Here is a 16,585-nt window from a genome sequence, read left to right as displayed (position 1 = left end):
GAAGCAGAGGGCTCCCCCCAGCTACCCGGACGAGCACAGCAGCCAGATCTCCACGGTTGGGATTGGGACCGGTCTCCTGCAGATTGAGATGGAGGACCTGATGGAGCAGCTCCTCCAGTTGCGGATGGAGACCAAGGCCTCGTGCCAGGAGGCGCCGGCAGAGGACCCCCGTCATCGGTTCCTTTGCTGCTACCGGAGCCGGCTGCGATGGAGGAAGTTGTATCGGCCAGTGAGTCCGCCGACTCTGCCCCGCTAGCGGAGGAGCTGTTGATAGGCCCCGTCGCGGTACCCCCTCTCCCTGGGACCCATACCCTCCAGCGCCTTCCACCCTGGGACCAGGCCACGGGTATCAAGCACTTCTTGAAAGCCCCGATCTCGCCGATCACCATGCCAGGCGAGGTCTATGCGGAGCGCACAGTGTGCCGCTGGGTGAACCCAGGGTCCGACTTCATGGCGTTCCCCGGGGTGAAGACACAGGAAGGGGAGATGGTGGAGGCCCTCAGCTGGGAGGAATATCAGGTCCAGCTAGACCGACAGTGGGAGAAGAAGGAAAGGGAGTATCAGGCCGGGCGAGAGGCCCACTACCAGCGGGACCTCGCGGTGAAGGACCGGGCCCGCAAGGATCGCACTGCCCACCAGGCCCCGCGCAGACAGGGCACCGTCATCGACTTCAAACTTCGTGGGGGCTGGGGCTTTGTTGGGGAGCCGGACCTGTGTGCGGAGGTCTTTGTGAGCCGGGGGGATGTGGGGTCTCGTCTCGGAGAGGGCCACCCGGGCCGGGGTCTCTGCCCGGGGGTCGAGGTCACCTGCGCCCGGCGCTTTGGGGAGAGGGGGTGGTTTGCCCTGGGCGTCCACGGACTAAAGTGTCAGTGAAGCCATCCCCCGTAGCAAAGGTGCCCCCTTGTGACCAGTCTACCACTACTACCAAGACTACGGTGGTTACCCCGACGTGCACCATCGTCAAGACCACCACCTGCACCGTTGATACCACTACCACCGTGGTAGCCGAAGGATCGGCTTCAGTGATGGCTACTACCCAGGCCATTTCGGGATCCAGAACTGTAGCCACCCAGACCCCTGCCTGGAGCGAAGGAGCTCCTGGAACCACACCTGGTAACCGCAGATATCCGGGTGGATGGCCCCGCCCATTGCTGCCTGTGGAGCTACGACCACCAGAATCAAAATAAACCTCGAGGCCCCGACAAATTGTATATAGTTATTTAACTGTTTGTCTTCCTGCTGTTTTGCTGCTAATACCCGTCTAGGGTTAACTCTTAAAGGGATCCCTTCGTTTACCCGGGATCCCTACAGTATCTTTCTAAGGATACCGCCGCAAGGTAGTGCAGGCACGGTTCCGTTTCGTTCTGTTCTTGTCGCTAAGTCTCTGCCAGGTTCCCATGCCTGACAGGGACTCCCCTGAAGTCTTCCCCGCAACACCCCCTGCCACTGGATGTTGCCTGGACAAAACCCAGTCAGCTTCCTATCCAACCCCTAGATTTACCAGTGGGAGGAGTGGCCTAAAAAATAAAACCTTTTGCTCCCCGTAGTGGACGGAGTGTGAAGTGTAATGTGTGCTGGTGATACCTGGTCAGATGAACTCATTTAGTGCCATCAGACGTACCATCACTCCCCTTAGTGGCAGAGCGACACTACTGCAATGACCAGGTCTCTGGGGCGCTGCACTCCCTCCCGGTTAAATCCAGTACTCCTGGACTGGGAAGAAGAACAACAATACATGTTAGCCAAAGAAATGCAAATTTTTGAAATGCAAGGAAAATATAACAATGCTTCCCTTTATGGGAGGTAAGGACACTTGAACGTTACAAACGACCTCCCATAGGGGTGGAGCTGCATATTCATGACTGTAATGGGCGGCCCCACGTGACCGCTCATACAGGAGAAGGTGCGGCGAGGACAGGACACTGCGAGGGAGCCGGGTGAGTATTTTAATAACAGCGGGCGGGCGCACAGGGGGTGGGAGTGGACAGGGATCTTATCATATCTTCTCTACAGCAAACGCTGCTGCAGAGAAGATATGAATGGCGGCTTCAGCACCAGATGCAGGGGACAGCGCTTATCTCTAGCACTGTCTCCTGCACGCTCCGTGTGGTACCCAGTTGGCACACGGGCGGCACACGTGTGCCGCACGTGTGCCACACTGATGTGCCACAGAAACGCATGGGCACACGGACATGGATAATTCCGGTACCGATTTTTCCGGTACCGGAATTATCTGGACGTGTGGGACTGCCCTAAGGCTATGTTACCATGATGAGTTTTGGGCGAGTTTTTATGTTGCTTTTTTTTTAAAAAATGCAAGTAACTTATTTTACTTAATGGATGCAGAAATGAGTCTGCAACATCAAAAATTCACAAAAGTTCATTGTGGAAATGTAGCCTAAAGGGTAACAGCTTTTCAGTAACTATTCTTAACCCATTAACAACTTTAAATCTAATATTATACCTACATGTTTACCTTGCTGCTACACATTATTGATTGATTGGTAGATTATTGATATATTTTAGCCCCTTAACAACTGCCGATATGCCTTTTAACGGCCCTGAGAAATAAGCTTATAGAGCCCCCCAGCGTCGGAAATTCTTCGGGGGTAGCCGAGAACCCGGAGAACATGATTTGGGTCGGTTTTTACCGTCCCCAGTGTTGCGATCACCGTTACTCACGAAATAACAGTGACTGCAAACAAAAAAAAGTCTGATTTCCTATTTATTTCTCTCTCCTCTGATATCATCTAGCACATCAGAGGAGAGAGAAATGGTGTTCCCCAAGCTCCTCCAGTACCTCCGGCACCTCCTGCATTCCCCGGTGATGTCCCCCGGCCCACAGTATTTTCTGCCGGGATGAAAATGGACGCATGTGCAGTGCGCCTGCTGAGATCTGTCAGCTGGCAATCGGCAACAATAGGCGATTTCTCCTATTGGTTCATTTTAATTACTGTGTTAGGGTTAGGGGTGGAGCTAGCGTTAGAGTTAAGGTTAGTGTTGGGCTAGGGTTGGGGCTAAGGTTAGGGTTGGGGTTAGAGCTAGAGTTAGGGTTAGGCTAGTATTAGAGTTGGGACTAGGGTTAGAGCTAGGGTTAGGGTTAGGCTACGGTTAGAGTTGTGTTGGGGATAGGGTTGTGGTGTTGGGTTACGGTGGTGTTGGGATTAGGGTTGTGGTTAGGGGTGTCTTGGGGTTAGGGTTGTGGTTAGGGCTGTGTTAAGGGTGGAGTTAGAATTGGGGGGATTCCACGGTTTAGGTACATCAGGGGGTCTCCAAACGAGACATGGCGGCCGTCATTGATTCCAGCCAATTTTGCGTTCAAAAAGTAAAACATTTCTCCATCCATTCCCCACATATTGGCATACTCAAGAGAAATTGCACAACAAATTTTGTTGTCCAATTTCTCCTGATACTCTTGTGAAAATACAAAAGTTTGTTCCAAAGTAAGGCTGGTTTCAAATTTGCATTTTTTTTTTTGCATTTTTGCGCAAAAAAAAACCGCAAAAAAACGCACGCGTTTTTCCCCCCTATACTTAACATTAAAAACGAATGCGTTTTTTGCATGTGTTTTGACGCGTTTTTGCAACGCATGCGTTTTTTCTCTGCATGCGTTGTGTTGCAGAAATGCAACATGTAGTCATTTTAGCGGCGTTTTTTGCCGCAAAAAAAACCCTATTGATGTCTATGTAAACGCATGCGTTTTTATAGAAAAACACAAGAATACACACTGATAAGCCACCCCCAAACCCTAACCCTAACCCTAAGGGATCCTAACCCTAACCCTAACCATAAGGGTTAGGGTTAGGATCCCTAGGGTTAGGGTTAGGGTTAGAGTTTGTGTTAGAGTTTGTGTTAGAGTTTGTGTTAGAGTTTGTGTTAGAGTTTGTGTTAGGGTTAGGGTTAGAGTTTGGGTTAGGGTTAGAGTTTGTGTTTTAGGGTTAAGGTTAGAGTTTGGGTTAGGGTTAGAGTTTGTGTTTTAGGGTTAGGGTTAGAGTTTATGTTAGAGTTTGTGTTAGAGTTTGTGTTAGAGTTTGTGTTAGAGTTTGTGTTAGAGTTTGTGTTAGAGTTAGGGTTAGAGTTTGGGTTAGGGTTAGAGTTTGTGTTTTAGGGTTAGGGTTAGAGTTTGGGTTAGGGTTAGAGTTTGTGTTTTAGGGTTAGGGTTAGAGTTTGTGTTAGAGTTTGTGTTAGAGTTTGTGTTAGAGTTTGTGTTAGGGTTAGGGTTAGAGTTAGAGTTTGGGTTAGGGTTAGAGTTTGTGTTTTAGGGTTAGGGTTAGGGTTAGAATCCCTAGGGTTACTAGGGATCCTAACCCTAACCCTAACCCTAGGTATTCCTGTTTATAGTGGGTTTTCTAGTTGATTTTGATGATTGGCAGCTGTCACACACTTCTCATCATGCATTTCAAAAACGCAAACGCAGGAAAAAACGCTTGTAAACGCGTCAAAACGCCACGTTTGCGTTAAAATGTGCAAAAATGCATGCGCCTAAAAAACGCAGCTTTTAAACGCGTTTTTGAACGAAATGCGTTTGCATTTAAAACGCTGCAGATCAAAACGCAAATGTGAAACCAGCCTTAATTGTTTGTGAAAAAAGTAAAATGTTAATTTTTTCCTTCCACATTGCTTTAGTTCTTGTGAAGCACCTGAAGGGTTAATAGACTTCTTGAATATGGTTTTCCACACCTTGAGGGGTGCAGTTTTTAGAATGGTGTCACTTTTGGGTATTTTTAGTTTTATTGACCCTCCCCAAAACTGACTTCAAAAGTGAGGTGGTCTCTAAAAAATGGTTTTGTAAATTTTGTTGTAAAAATAAGAAATCGCTGGTCAACTTTTAACCCGTATAATGTCCTAACAAAAAAAAATTGTGCTGATGTAAAGTAGACACGTGGGAAATATTATTTATTAACTATTTTTTGCGATATGACTTTTTGATTAAAGGGCACAAAACTTACGAGTTTGAAAATTGCAACATTTTCAAAAATTCTGCCAAATTTCCATTTTTTTCATAAATAAATGCAAGTTATATCGAATAAATTTTACAACTAACATGATGTCACGAGAAAACATTCTCAGAATCAGTGGGATCCGTTACAGTGTTCCAGAGCTATAACCTCATAAAGTGACAGTGGTCAGAATTGTAAAACGTGGCTTTGTAATTAAATACAAAATTGGCTCTGTCACTAAGAGGTTAAAAATGTGTCCTGTGTGTACATGTGGAATTAGACCACTCCTAGCCCAGTAATGTAAAAATCTATCTTCACTGAAAACAGATTTTACCTATGAAATGAGAATTTGCATTATTGATTTATGAAAGAAAAAAAAATAAAATCACTGCGCATATTCCTCACTGTAATGTAATGCGGGACCACGTGACTGCTCACACAGCACAGGTTGCAGCCGCTGAGAGGAGACATCGCTGGAGCTGGGTGTCGGTGAGTATTTCCTGGCAAGCGGGGGGGGCGCACAGGGGATGGGAGGCGGGAGGGGACGCACAAACTTTATTTTTAAGGAAAAAGAAAAAAAAAAAGATTTTTCATTCCTTCTTTCCAGCGAACGCTGCTGGGAAGAAGGGATGAATTCCGGTTTCAGCACCACACGCGGGGGAGACGGCGCTTACTGTAGCGCTGTCTCTCCTGCGGGCAGTACGTGCACACGGAGGAGAGTGCACACTGTTCTCCGTGTGCATGTGTGCGGGATGCTTTGCGGACCGTGCTGCCAGAGAAAAACGGACATGTCTCCGTGTTTTAAACACGGACACACGGTACGTGAAAACATGGAGACATGTGCATAGACCCATTCATTTGAATGGGTCTACGTGTGTCAGTGTCTCCGGTACGTTAGAAAACTGTCACTACACGTACCGGAGACACTGACGTGTGAAAGAGGCCTAAGGAGACTTAAAAAAAAAGTAAAACACAAGAATTCAGGTGTTTTAAATTTTTCTTTTTTTGCCTTGCGAGGTTTATTGTAAAGGTTAAATAATTTTATATTTTGATAGATCAGACTTTTACAATTGTGGCGATGCCAAATATGGTTGTTATAATTTCTTTATTTTTAAACTGTACATATACAGTATATACACATATGTTTTTTATTTATTTATTTTTAAACTGTGTATTTGTATATATATATATATGTTTATTTATTTATATATACATATATATACATACACAGTTTAACCCCTTCATGTCCTTGGGATTTGTTTTTCACTCCCCTCCTTTCCAGAGCCATAACTTTTTTTATTTTTCCGTCAATATGGCCATGTGAGGGCTTTTTTTTTGCAGGACCAGTTGTACTTTTGAACTACCTCATTGGTTTTACCATGATGTGTACTAGAAATTGGGAAAAAAATTCCAAGTGAGGTGAAATTGCAAAAAAAAGTGCAATCCCATGCGTGTTTTTTGCTTGGCTTTTTTACTAGGTTCACTAAATGCTAAAACTGTCCAATTATGATTCTCCAGGTTATTAAGAGTTCATAGACACCTAACATGTCTAGGTTATTTTTTATTTAAGTGGTGAAAAAATTGCACCATTTTCCAATACCCGTAGCGTCTCCATTTTTCGTGATCTGGGGTCGGTGAGAGCTTATTTTTTGCGTGCCAACCTGACGTTTTTAGTGATACCATTTTGGTGCAGATATGTTCTTTTGATCACCCGTTATTGCATTTTAATGCAATGTCGCAGCCACCAAAAAAAACATAATTTGGGGGTTTCAAATTTTTTTTCTCGCTACACCATTTAGCGATCAGGTTAATCCTTTTTTTTATTGATAGATCGGGCGATTCTGAACACGGCGATACCAAATATGTGTATTTTTTACTTTATTTTCATTGTTTTATTTTGAATGGGGCGAAAGGAGGGTGATTTATACTTTTTATATTTTTTTTATTTCATATTTTTTTAAACATTTTTTTTTAAACTTTTGCGATGCTTCAATAGCCTCCATGGGAGGCTAGAAGCAGACATAGCCTGATCGGCTCTGCTACATAGCAGCGATCATCAGATCGCTCCTATGTAGCTTACTTACAGGCTTGCTATGACCGCCGACCACAGGGTGGCACTCACAGCAGCCCGGCATTAGTAACCATAGAGGTCTCAAGGACCTCTATGGTTACTATCCTGACACATCGCTGACCCCGATCATGTGACGGGGGTCGGTGATGAGCGCATTTCCGGCCGCGTGGCCGGAAGCGGTAGTTAAATGCCGCTGTCAGCGGCATTTAACTAGTTAATAGCGGTGGGTGGATTGCGATTCAACTTGCCGCTATTGCGCGCACATGTCAGCTGTTCAAAACAGCTGACCTGTCGCGGCTTTGATGTGGGCTCACCGCCGCAGCCCACATCAATGCAGGGGATCTGACCTCGGACGTACTATCCCGTCCGAGGTCAGAGAGAGGTTAAAAATAAAGAAATATAGAAAAAACATATTTGGAATCGCCATATTTGTAAAAGTCTGATTTATCAAAATATAAAATTATTTAACTTTTACAATAAATTCCGTCAGGCAAAAAAGAAAATCAAAAACACCAGAATTCCTGTTTTTCACCTTCCCCCTTTTCCTCCTTTCCCAAAAAATGCAATAACAACTCATGTACCCCAAAATTGTGCCAATAAAAATGTCAACTGACCACACAAAAACAAGTCCTTCCACCAACGTAAAAATAAAAATGTTACAGGCCTCAGAAAATGGTGGAACAAAGCATTTTTTGGGGGGGAAATTTCATAATATTTTTTCACCTCAAAAAGAAAACAATCTTTACAAGTTTGGCGTCATTGTAATTTTAAGGTTCGGAAGAATAATATTGCCAGGGTCATTTTTAACACACAATGAATGCCATAAAAACGAAAATAAATAAATAAATAAATAAATAATTGAATTTTTTTTCCACCGTACTTGTAACTTTCTTTCCTGTTTTCCATTACACATTGTATGGTAAAATGAATGTTGTCATTCAAAACTACAACTTTTCTTGAAGAAAAAAAAAACAGTCCTAACCCTGGCTATGCTGAAATATAAAAACAGGTAATAGTCTAGGAAGACTCTAGGAGGAAAAATTGAATGGGGAAAGAAAGGAAAACCACCCAGTCATTAAGAGGTTACAATCATTCTAATCATATTTAACTGAGCACTAAATATGAATCTCTCAATATTATAATGTGACAATGTGATCTAAATAATAAATTCCAGGCCCCCATGAATTTAATGAGGCTTCCGGTGGGCAAACTGGTTTGCAATTGTTTTGTGCATACAGTAACTCACCATCTGGATTTTCCTCCAAATCTTTAGCCACTGTCTTTTCTGGTTTTCTTTAAAAAAAAATAAAAAAAATAAAGTTATTTAAGCAATGCAAAACCTAGGAGATTAGATTAGGAAGGGCTGCTCCAGAAAAATGGTCTGCTTTGTATTCTAAAAACAAGGTGTGTAAACAGCAAAGAGTAGGAATCTAAAACACACACATTTGAGAATAGTAGGCAGCTTTTTTTACATTTGTGCATCTGCTATTTAAAAACAAGACCACACGTCCATGGCCTGTGTCTCTCATTGCAGCTGCCAGACAAACACATGGATATTGGCGGGTTTAGCCAACATTCTGATATGTAAAGGAGGCCCGGATAATTTATTGTCTGGGAAAATATTAAAGGGACTCTGTCACCTGAATTTGGCGGGACTGGTTTTGGGTCATATGGGCGGAGTTTTCGGGTGTTTGATTCACCCTTTCCTTACCCGCTGGCTGCATGCTGGCTGCAATATTGGATTGAAGTTCATTCTTTGTCCTCCATAGTACACGCCTGCACAAGGTAATCTTGCCTTGTGCAGGCATGTACTACAGAGGACAGAGAATGAACTTCAATCCAATATTGCAGCCAGCATGCAGCCATCGGGTAAGGAAAGGGTGAATCAAACACCCCAAAACTCCGCCCATATGACCCAAAACCAGTCCCGCCAAATTCAGGTGACAGGTTCCCTTTAATGTGTCATGTCTGATTTTGGACTGCCAATGATGTTGTCTCCCGGAGATAAACCAAATATGTCTGGAGACAGGTCTCATATAGAATGCCCGGCTGATCGAGTGCCCCTGTGTATGGCGAGCGCTGTCTTAGATGGCTGCCGGCCAAACGGTCAGCCAAAGCATCGTTCAGCCAACAGCCATCGAACATGTATGGCGGCTTTTAGGCTATGCTCAAACAAAGTCTTTTGAGATGGATCAATCCAAGACTTTAGGTATGTGCATATGACATGTTTAGACACCGATGTACCCGCTTAGGCTACGTTCACATTAGCATTCCGCTAATGTGCGTCGCTGTTGCGTCGGCGACGCAGCGGCGACGCAGCGGCGACGCGCCCCTATGTTTAACATGGGGGACGCATGCGTTTTTTTTGTTGCGTTTTCCGACACGTGCGTCGTTTCCGACGCTAGCGTCGGACGCAAGAAAATGCAACAAGTTGCATTTTTCGTGTGTCCGATTTTCGTCAAAAAACGACGCACGCGTCGCAAAACGCAGCGTTTTTGCGTGCGTTTGCGCGTGTTTTTTTGTGCGTCGTGCGTTGCGTCGCCGACGCAGCGGCGCGCAACGCTAATGTGAACGTAGCCTTAGTTTCTCAAGTTTTTGGTATTCTTTGCAGACATCTTTTGCAGCAGGTTTGTCGTTGGCATTGGTTTTTTTACTTCTATGTATGAAATAGCGAGTGGCTTCCAAGCGGAAGCTGAGAAAAGGACCAGTCAGTTGGTTTAACCACTTGATGTATTTACAAACCTGAACCAGCTGAAAGAAGCTTAAGGCTATGTGCACACGTCAGGATTTTAAACGGAAATTTCCTGAGCAAAACTGGAGATTTTCCGCATAAGATCTGCACGCGTTTTTCTCGCGTTTTACTCTCGGTTTTGTTGCATTTTTTGCACGGATTTTGTGTGGATTTTTCTTGTTTTTCTCCGCAGCTTCCCAATTCAATAACATAGCGGGAAATGCATCAAAAATCCGCAAAATTAATGAACACGCTGCATATTTTTCCGCAAGCATTTTTTTTGCGGAAAAATCCGTAACATGTGCACAAAAATTGTGGAATGCATTTGAAGTGATGGGATGCATAATGTATGCGTTTTTTATGCGTTTTTGCCATGGAATAACACTGAAAAACGAAAAAAACCACAAATAATCCCGAACATGTGCACATACCCTAAAGGACTGAACATTTGATCAGCAGGTTGCTTTTTCATTGCAATGCACATCTTTTTTTTTTTTTACATCCATTGAGCACTTTTTCAGGTGGGTTACTGAGAATACCCACCTGAAAAAGACATCCTCAGGAAACTCCTTTTTTGTAGGAGTTTTTTCCATTCCTGGCTATGGGCACATAACGTCCTTTTCAGACGGGTTCTGAAATGTAAACTGCCAGAAAAACCTATAACAAAAAAACTTTTAAAAGCATGAACATATGGATTTCTATGTAAAGGCGACTTGCTATAGATATGTTCAAGTTTCTGAAAATGTCAAGCAGTTAAAAGAAGTGACACGTGCTGTAAAGTATAGAGCATCTATAGAGCTGAAAATGGCAGAAGAATGCACAAGTCAATGGGAAAGCGCAAAAGAAGCCTGGAAGACTAAGGCCTGTCCCACACGGAAAAATCGGTACCGGAATTATCCGTGTCCGTGTGTCCGTGTGCTCACGTGGCACATCAGTGTGGCACACGTGCGGCATCCGTGTGCCGCCCGTGTGCCGACTGGGTACCACACGCACCATGCAGGAGACAGCGCTACAGTTAAGCGCTGTCCCCTGCATCTGGTGCCGAAGCCGCCATTAATTTCTTCTCTCCAGCAGCGTTCGCTGGAGAGAAGATATGAAAAATCTTTCGGGTGGAGTCGCATATTCATCACTGTAATGGGCGGCACCACGTGACCGCTCATACAGGAGAAGCTGCGGCAAGGAGAGGAAGCAGGGAGGGAGCCGGGTAAGTATTTTATTAACAGTGGGGGGGGGGGGGGTGGGGGGGGGGGAGGTTGGGGACAGAGATCTTTTTTTTAAACACCAAAAAAAAAAAAGATTTTTCATATCTTCTCTCCAGTGAACGCTGCTGGAGAGAAGAAATGAATGGCGGCTTCAGCACCACGCTGGGAGGACAGCGCTTACTGTAGCGATGTCTCCTGCATGGCACACGGACTGCACACAGACAGCATCCGTGTGCGGTACGTGTTTTACACGGACCCATTGACTTTAATGGGTCCGTGTAATACGTGCGCTCCCATGAACACTGACATGTCTCCGTGTTTTTCAAACGGACACACGGTCCGTGAAAACACGCTGACATGTGCAGAGACACATTGATTTTAATGTGTCTACGTGAGTCAGTGTCTCCGGTACGTGAGGAAACTGTCACCTCACGTACCGGAGCCACTGACGTGTGAAAACCGGCCGTTAGAATATTTTTGGAGTGTCTTGCAATTGTTTTTCTTAAAAAAAAAAAAATGCCAGCGCTTTCTACATTCAATGAAGTAAAAAAATGATTAGAAAATGACAGTAAAAAAGTTGACACTAAAACCAACGGAAAAGCCTCCCAAAAAATTCCGGCTAAAAAAAAGTCCAAAAAACCCACTCAAGATACTAATGAAAAAACGACACCAAAGATGCTTCAGGAAAAATCTCCATAGTTTCCAGAAGTCTTTGGCATGAAAAGCTCATCGGGATCGCCAGAGTTTAAATGTTTTGTGTGCACAGGCCCTGAAATGTTTCTTGAAGAGGTTTTAAAGAGTTTTGGAAGATAGTTTTTCCTGAAGTGTATTTTCCTTTTGCAGACTTTTGATTTGTCAGTGTCTATTTCCAGGATTTTCACCAGATGAGTGGCATTCACTTTTTCTCACCAGGTGTTGTTCATAATCTCTTCAGGAAGAAAAAACCTCATGGATATAAGTTGATTTCCCGTAGAAATGAATAAGGACATGTGTAAGGGCTCATCTCCACTTGTGAGAAAAACGGACGAGTGCAATCCGATAAAAAATCGGATTGCACTCGGACCAATGTTAATCAATAGGTGACATTCCATTAGCGATTTTTTTCTCAGCCGAAAACGGACTGAGAAAAATCTGTGTCGGCTGAGAAAAAAATCGCAGCATGCTGCGTATTGCTGAGATTCTCGGACGAGACTCGCCAATGCAAGTCAATGGGTGCGAGAAAAAAAGCGCACAGCACTCGCACCATGCGAGTGCTGTCCGATTTTTACGCACCCGTGTCCTTAGAAAAGCCGGCAATTCAGCGCAGAGTACAGTAAAATCACACTGACAGGTTAGATGAGAGTAGATATATACACATAGAATAGGTATATATACAGTGGGGCAAAAAAGTATTTAGTCAGTCAGCAATAGTGCAAGTTCCACCACTTAAAAAGATGAGAGGCGTCTGTAATTTACATCATAGGTAGACCTCAACTATGGGAGACAAACTGAGAAAAGAAAATCCAGAAAATCACATTGTCTGTTTTTTTAACATTTTATTTGCATATTATGGTGGAAAATAAGTATTTGGTCAGAAACAAACAATCAAGATTTCTGGCTCTCACAGACCTGTAACTTCTTCTTTAAGAGTCTCCTCTTTCCTCCACTCATTACCTGTAGTAATGGCACCTGTTTAAACTTGTTATCAGTATAAAAAGACACCTGTGCACACCCTCAAACAGTCTGACTCCAAACTCCACTATGGTGAAGACCAAAGAGCTGTCAAAGGACACCAGAAACAAAATTGTAGCCCTGCACCAGGCTGGGAAGACTGAATTTGCAATTGCAATAGCCAACCAGCTTGGAGTGAAGAAATCAACAGTGGGAGCAATAATTAGAAAATGGAAGACATACAAGACCACTGATAATCTCTCTCGATCTGGGGCTCCACGCAAAATCCCACCCCGTGGGGTCAGAATGATCACAAGAACGGTGAGCAAAAATCCCAGAACCACGCGGGGGGACCTAGTGAATGAACTGCAGAGAGCTGGGACCAATGTAACAAGGCCTACCATAAGTAACACACTATGCCACCATGGACTCAGATCCTGCAGTGCCAGACGTGTCCCACTGCTTAAGCCAGTACATATCCGGGCCCATCTGAAGTTTGCTAGGGAGCATTTGGATGATCCAGAGGAGTTTTGGGAGAATGTCCTATGGTCTGATGAAACCAAACTGGAACTGTTTGGTAGAAACACAACTTGTCGTGTTTGGAGGAAAAAGAATACTGAGTTGCATCCATCAAACACCATACCTACTGTAAAGCATGGTGGTGGAAACATCATGCTTTGGGGTTGTTTCTCTGCAAAGGGGCCAGGACGACTGATCCGGGTACATGAAAGAATGAATGGGGCCATGTATCGTGAGATTTTGAGTGCAAACCTCCTTCCATCAGCAAGGGCATTGAAGATTAAACGTGGCTGGGTCTTTCAACATGACAATGATCCAAAGCACACCGCCAGGGCAACGAAGGAGTGGCTTCGTAAGAAGCATTTCAAGGTCCTGGAGTGGCCTAGCCAGTCTCCAGATCTCAACCCTATAGAAAACCTTTGGAGGGAGTTGAAAGTCCGTGTTGCCAAGCGAAAAGCCAAAAACATCACTGCTCTAGAGGAGATCTGCATGGAGGAATGGGCCAACATACCAACAACAGTGTGTGGCAACCTTGTGAAGACTTACAGAAAACGTTTGACCTCTGTCATTGCCAACAAAGGATATATTACAAAGTATTGAGATGAAATTTTGTTTCTGACCAAATACTTATTTTCCACCATAATATGCAAATAAATTGTTAAAAAAACAGACAATGTGATTTTCTGGATTTTTTTTTCTCAGTTTGTCTCCCATAGTTGAGGTCTACCTATGATGTAAATTACAGACGCCTCTCATCTTTTTAAGTGGTGGAACTTGCACTATTGCTGACTGACTAAATACTTTTTTGCCCCACTGTACATATATATATGTCAGGGAGACACCTATATATATATATTTATATTTAATGCAGCGCTAGATAGCTTTAAAGCTGGTAATTCAATTACCGGCTTTTGCTATCTCCTTCCTAAACCCGACATGATATGAGACCTGGTTTACATACAGTAAACCATCTCATATCACCATTTTTTTTGCATATTCCACACTACTGATGTTAGTACTGTGTATATGCAAAATTTGGGCGTTCTAGCTATTATATTTAAGGGTTAAATGGCGGAAAAAATTGGCGTGGGCTCCCGCGCAATTTTCTCCGCCAGAGTAGTAAAGCCAGTGACTGGGGGCAAATATTAATAGCCTGGAGAGGGTCCATGGTTATTGGCCCCCCCCTGGCTAAAAATACCTGCCCCCAGCCACCCCAGAAAAGGCACATCTGGAAGATGCGCCTATTCTGGCACTTGGCCACTCTCTTCCCATTCCCGTGTAGCAGTGGGATATGGGGTAATGAAGGGTTAATGCCACCTTGCTATTGTAAGGTGACATTAAGCCTAATTAATAATGGAGAGGCGTCAATTATGACACCTATCCATTATTAATCCAATTGAATGAAAGGGTTAAAAAAAACACACACACATTATTAAAAATTATTTTAATGAAATAAAAACAAAGGTTGTTGTAATATTTTATTTAACGCCCAATCCAATCACTGAAGACCCTCGTTCTGTAAAAGAAAAAACATAATAAACCAACAATATACTTACCTTCCGAGGATCTGTAAAGTCCAACGATGTAAATCCTTCTGAAGGGGTTAAAATATTTTGCAGCCAGGAGCTTTGCTAATGCAATGCTACTCCTCGCTGCAAAACCCCGGAGAATGAAGCTAAATATAGATCAATGAGCTATATTTAGCTTCATTTGCGGTGAGGCGCCCTCTGCTGGCTGTTCCTAGATCGTGGGAACTTTCCTTGAAAGCTCCCAGGCTTTCTAGGAAAGTTCCCACGATCTATGAACAGCCAGCAGAGGGCGCCTCACCGCAAATGAAGCTAAATATAGCTCATTGATCTATATTTAGCTTCATTCTCCGGGGTTTTGCAGGGAGGAGTAGCATTGCATTAGCAAAGCTCCTGGCTGCAAAATATTTTAACCCCTTCAGAAGGATTTACATCGTTGGACTTTACAGATCCTTGGAAGGTAAGTATATTGTTGGTTTATTATGTTTTTTCTTTTACAGAACGAGGGTCTTCAGTGATTGGATTGGGCGTTAAATAAAATATTACAACAACCTTTGTTTTTATTTCATTAAAATAATTTTTAATAATGTGTGTGTGTTTTTTTTAACCCTTTCATTCAATTGGATTAATAATGGATAGGTGTCATAATTGACGCCTCTCCATTATTAATTAGGCTTAATGTCACCTTACAATAGCAAGGTGGCATTAACCCTTCATTACCCCATATCCCACTGCTACACGGGAATGGGAAGAGAGTGGCCAAGTGCCAGAATAGGCGCATCTTCCAGATGTGCCTTTTCTGGGGTGGCTGGGGGCAGGTATTTTTAGCCAGGGGGGGGGCCAATAACCATGGACCCTCTCCAGGCTATTAATATTTGCCCCCAGTCACTGGCTTTACTACTCTGGCGGAGAAAATTGCGCGGGAGCCCACGCCAATTTTTTCCGCCATTTAACCCTTAAATATAATAGCTAGAACGCCCAAATTTTGCATATACACAGTACTAACATTAGTAGTGTGGAATATGCAAAAAAAAATGGTGATATGAGATGGTTTACTGTATGTAAACCAGGTCTCATATCATGTCGGGTTTAGGAAGGAGAAAGCAAAAGCCAGTAATTGAATTACCAGCTTTAAAGCTATCTAGCGCTGCATTAAATATAAATATATATATAGGTGTCTCCCTGACATATATATATGTATATATACCTATTCTATGTGTATATATCTACTCTAATCTAACCTGTCAGTGTGATTTTACTGTACTCTGCGCTGAATTACCGGCTTTTCAAAGGAGACCCGTGCGTAAAAATCGGACAGCAATACGGATGTCATACGGATGTTGCGATAAAAAAATCGCATGACAGTCGCATGACACTCGCATGGCACTCGCAGACGTTACATCAGTTTTTTCGGTCCGTAGATCGGACCGTTTTTTTCTCACACAAGTGGAGATGAGCCCTTATTGAGGAGTTTTGAGTCTTTGAGGAGAATTTGGGAATGTTTCCTCTCAGTTTTTGCTCCAAAACCTCCTCATCAAACTTTTGTGCATTTGCCCAAAGAAGAGTTTTCCAAGCATTTGAGAATTTTGGAGCAGATTCGCTAGAAAAAAAATCTGATAAAGATTTTTCTGTGAACATAACCTTACTCAGGAGAACTGAGATGAGCTGAAATACCAGACATAGACCATGGACTAGACAGGCACAATTTTATTTTATTTTTAAAGCAGACCATTTATTCTGCACGACCTCTTTAAATTAGGTGACTAAGTTAAGTTGTAATTATTAAAGAACATAGCCCTGAACATAGTCGTTAGATGTCATTTGTAGAGATTTCATATGACCAGGTCTCACCACTGTAATTTCTTTTATAATCTCATATACTTACTTTCCTTGAACTGAGAATGACTAGCGTGGTTAGTGAAAATACCAGCTTTTAAGTGCCACTT

General features: G+C 43.4%; 1 protein-coding gene across 1 annotated transcript in view; it reads right to left on the bottom strand.

Annotated features, from left to right (window-relative positions):
- SPHKAP (SPHK1 interactor, AKAP domain containing) overlaps positions 1 to 16,585 on the bottom strand; it is a 500,233-nt gene that overhangs the window by 19,661 nt on the left and 463,987 nt on the right. The window contains exon 10 of the mRNA XM_069727823.1: positions 8,258 to 8,304. Within this exon, the coding sequence (XP_069583924.1) occupies positions 8,258 to 8,304 (47 nt within the window). The remainder of the gene's footprint in view (positions 1 to 8,257; positions 8,305 to 16,585) is intronic.

The sequence above is a fragment of the Ranitomeya imitator genome, chromosome 5, assembly GCF_032444005.1.
Source record: "Ranitomeya imitator isolate aRanImi1 chromosome 5, aRanImi1.pri, whole genome shotgun sequence".
NCBI lineage: Eukaryota > Metazoa > Chordata > Amphibia > Anura > Dendrobatidae > Ranitomeya > Ranitomeya imitator.
This window is presented reverse-complemented; position numbering and strand designations above follow the sequence as displayed.